Source organism: Antrostomus carolinensis, unplaced genomic scaffold, assembly GCF_000700745.2.
Source record: "Antrostomus carolinensis isolate BGI_N321 unplaced genomic scaffold, ASM70074v2 scaffold37809, whole genome shotgun sequence".
In the NCBI taxonomy this organism is placed as follows: domain Eukaryota; kingdom Metazoa; phylum Chordata; class Aves; order Caprimulgiformes; family Caprimulgidae; genus Antrostomus; species Antrostomus carolinensis.
This window is the reverse complement of record NW_010339992.1, coordinates 1-3,218: the sequence shown is the minus strand read 5'-3', so window position 1 is coordinate 3,218 and position 3,218 is coordinate 1. Positions and strand designations below refer to the sequence as shown.

At 57.9% G+C, this 3,218-nt stretch overlaps 1 protein-coding gene and 1 non-coding gene across 2 annotated transcripts in view; both read right to left on the bottom strand.

Annotated features, from left to right (window-relative positions):
• LOC104531216 (AP-1 complex subunit beta-1-like) overlaps positions 1-2,985 on the bottom strand; it is a gene marked incomplete at its 5' end in the record, with an annotated part of 4,654 nt that extends 1,669 nt beyond the window's left edge. Inside the window, 5 exons of the mRNA XM_010176035.1 lie at positions 37-152; positions 854-940; positions 1,422-1,506; positions 1,811-1,940; positions 2,840-2,985. Of these exons, the coding sequence (XP_010174337.1) occupies positions 37-152; positions 854-940; positions 1,422-1,506; positions 1,811-1,940; positions 2,840-2,985 (564 nt within the window). The remainder of the gene's footprint in view (positions 1-36; positions 153-853; positions 941-1,421; positions 1,507-1,810; positions 1,941-2,839) is intronic.
• Positions 2,285-2,386, bottom strand: LOC114818946 (small nucleolar RNA SNORD125). The gene has a single exon (XR_003766324.1). It is a non-coding gene; the product is annotated as a small nucleolar RNA SNORD125 (small nucleolar RNA).
• Positions 2,986-3,218: the final 233 nt, after the last annotated feature.

Sequence of the window (3,218 nt, the reverse complement as noted above, 5' to 3'; positions counted from 1 at the left end):
GAAGTTGGGATTGCTGGGCTGGATCCTGAGCTCTGCCAACACCCAGATGCCGTTGGTGAGCTGCAGGGACTGGTAGAGCATGTCCTGACCCTCCACGTTCCTCTTGGCGATGGTGAAGATGTTGCTGCCTTGGAGTTTGCTGCTAACGGCATCTGCACGGGAGGAGAGAGCTGCTGCTGCAGGACACTGGGCTGAACATCTCCCTCTGCACCTGCTCCTGCCCTATCTCCTCCTCATGATGCAGCACATCCAAAACCCACCATCCCCACGCAGCGAGGAGAAGGGCTCTATTCAACCAGGCTGCCAGGTCCTCCTGGGAGGGCAGGGAACAGCCCAGAGCTCAATTCACAAGCGGAGCCACCCTGCTTTGCTCCACAAAGGTCAGCTCACTGCTGCCAGCAGGACTGAAAGGACTTGGCTGTCCCTGCCCATGTCCCACTTGGCACCAAATCTCCTGGAGAAGGAGCTGGGGGAGTGAGGAGGCCCCAGGGAGCCTGGCCCCAGCTCCTGCCCACTCTGCCTGCGAGCACAAGACCTCTGCCCGCGCGTTGGCCAGGACAGGATGCTGTGAGGCTGGGCAGCATCAGGGCTGCACGATCCCAGTTCAGCCTCTCTGCACCAGGACCAAAGCCAGGGTGGGCACAGTGACTGTCCCCAGCAGCAGTGACGTCCCCACCGGGCAGAGCATCTCTGGGGCTGTCAAGTTTTTGACTAGTCAGCAGTGAGCAAAGCAGCAGCTCCTTCCTGGAGATACAGGGTAGGCACAGGGGGAAGGTGCTCCTGTCTCCCCCCAGTCTGGGCTGGGCTAACTGGGATGAGCTGAGCTGTGTCCTTCCAAAGGGTTTGGACTCACCTGCATTGAGAGAACAGTCTTTGATCTGGAACTGGGCTTCGTTCTCATTGGGAATGTCCTTCCAAGTGGCCAAGAACATCTGCCGCTCTGCAGCGAGGAACAAAATCAACACAGTGAAGCCCCTGGCTGCCCCCACCCAACTCCAGAAGGTGGGACAATGCAGGGGTCACACTGCCACGTCACCAGCACCTGAAGGGATCTCACCCTGCCACAATGCCATCCCCTCCAGCAGCTTCCCATGACCAGCCTCACCCAGCTGCAGGAAAGCCACCTGCCTTGGGGGGGGGTCCAAGCTACAGTGGCTTGGGGGAGAGCTGGTGAGTGCCAGAGAAGGCAAAATAAGCAGTGAGTGAAGCTCTCCCAGGCAGTGAGGAGTTAGAAGGTGGCTCAGACCATCTCAGGTAGCCACAGCTCAGTCATGCTGGCATGGCAGTGTCGTGTCTGTAAGGGACATCTGGCTCCTCACAGCTCCCCACTCTGTCCCCAGGGCTGGGAACACGACCTGGAGGATTTTAGGGGCTGGGATGGCAGAAGTGCACCTTTCAGGAGCCACAGGCACCTCACTCACCCATCTTCCCATCCTCCACGAACAGGATGTGCAGCGGGTACAGGGTGCTGAAGTAGAAGACATCAATGTTGTTTTTTACCGCGACCTGGGGACAGAAGGAGATGGGGACATCAACAACTCCTCTGCCCTACAGCAGGTGAGCAGTTCCCAAAGCGAGCATCCCATCCCATCCCATCCCATCCCATCCATCCAGAGGAAGCAGTCTGCATGGAGCTGGACATCCAGCTGGGGTCAGACTGAGCTCTGACAGCAGAGAAGACAATGACCTGAGTGTTTCTTCTCACCTGGCTCCTGCTGTCACAGCTCCCTCCCGAGGGAGCACTCACCCTGGGACACCCCCTGCCCCATCCCCAGCCCCCCAGGAGGGGAGATCTCTGGGTGTTCCTCACCTGGAGGTTGTTCAGAGGGTCCATCTTCATGACAGAGCCCACAGTGTTCAGTGGAAGGGAGATCTCCACGGACTGGTTGGGGGCAAGAGGTGCGTGGACCTGGAGAGGAGCTGCTGGGGCCAGGCCAAAGCTGAGGGGACACCCGAGGAGAGCAGAGGGTCAGGGTGGGTGACAGTAGATGATGGCAGAAGGCACCATCCATCCATCCAACCTTGGGACTCCCTGCCTACCTCCACCCAGACCCCAGGAACACCCCAGCTCATCTTGCTGCCCCTGCACAGTCCAGAACCAGGCTGACTCCTGCCCTGCCCATGCTGAGGCAATGACAGGTACCCTCAAAACCTCAGCCCTTCCCCCTACAGAGCCTCACACCCACTCTTGGTGCTCCTACATCATTCCCTCAGGGCCACCCCTTGTTGTGTCCCTTTGAGTGAAAAGGAAGCATCGCTTCACCAGGAGGACAAGTCATGGGATGGAGGAACAGCCTCTTCAGTCAACTTCTTAGAGGCTTTGGTTTGATGATCATCACCACAGCCATCAGAGAGAGAAGGGTCATCATGTGAGGCTGTCCCCAGCCCTTGCAGCTCCTTCCTCCCACCCTTCTCCACACACCACCACCCCAGAGATGAGCTCAGAGGCATCGTGCAGCATCTTATCACAGAACCCCAGACTGGTTTGGGTTGGAAGGGACCTTAAAGCTCATCCAGTCCCAACCCCCCTGCCATCAGCAGGGACACCTTCCACTAGACCAGGTTGCTCAAAGCCTCATCCAACCTGGCCCTGAACACTTCCAGGGAGGAGCAGCCACAGCTTCTCTGGGCAACCTGGGCCAGTGTCTCACCACCCTCACAGTGAAGAACTTCTTCCTAATATCTCATCTAAACCTCCCCTCTTTCAGTCTAAACCCATTTCCCCTTGTTCTGTCATTAACTGCCCTTATGAAAAGTCCTTCCCCAGCTTTCTTGTAGCCCCTTCAGGTACTGGGTATCTTCAGTGGTCGCTGCTGACACAGCCCAGGAAGGGCCTCACCTGTTGCGGTTGAACTGGATGGCAAAGTCAGACATGACCTGCAGGGCTTTGTTCGTCAGCATGAGGTCCATGGAGATGGAGCCCACCTGCCGGCTGAAGGTACCAGAGATCTCCAGCCCCTTGGCTTTCATGGCAGGGAGCCAGACCTGGGTTAAGGAGACAAGAAAACTTCAGGGTTTTACCCAAAGTGAACCCTTTGGTGCTCTCCAGCCTGGCAGAGCCACGCAGGGTGTTTGTAAACCAGGAGCATTTCAAGGCTTCCAACAGAGTTGTCACAGGCAGCCACCCTGACCCCAGCCAGGGCTGCAAGGTGCTGCTGATACACACCCAGCCTGGGGAAGGAGAGGATGGAGATCAGCCCTGCAGAGAGGGACCTGGG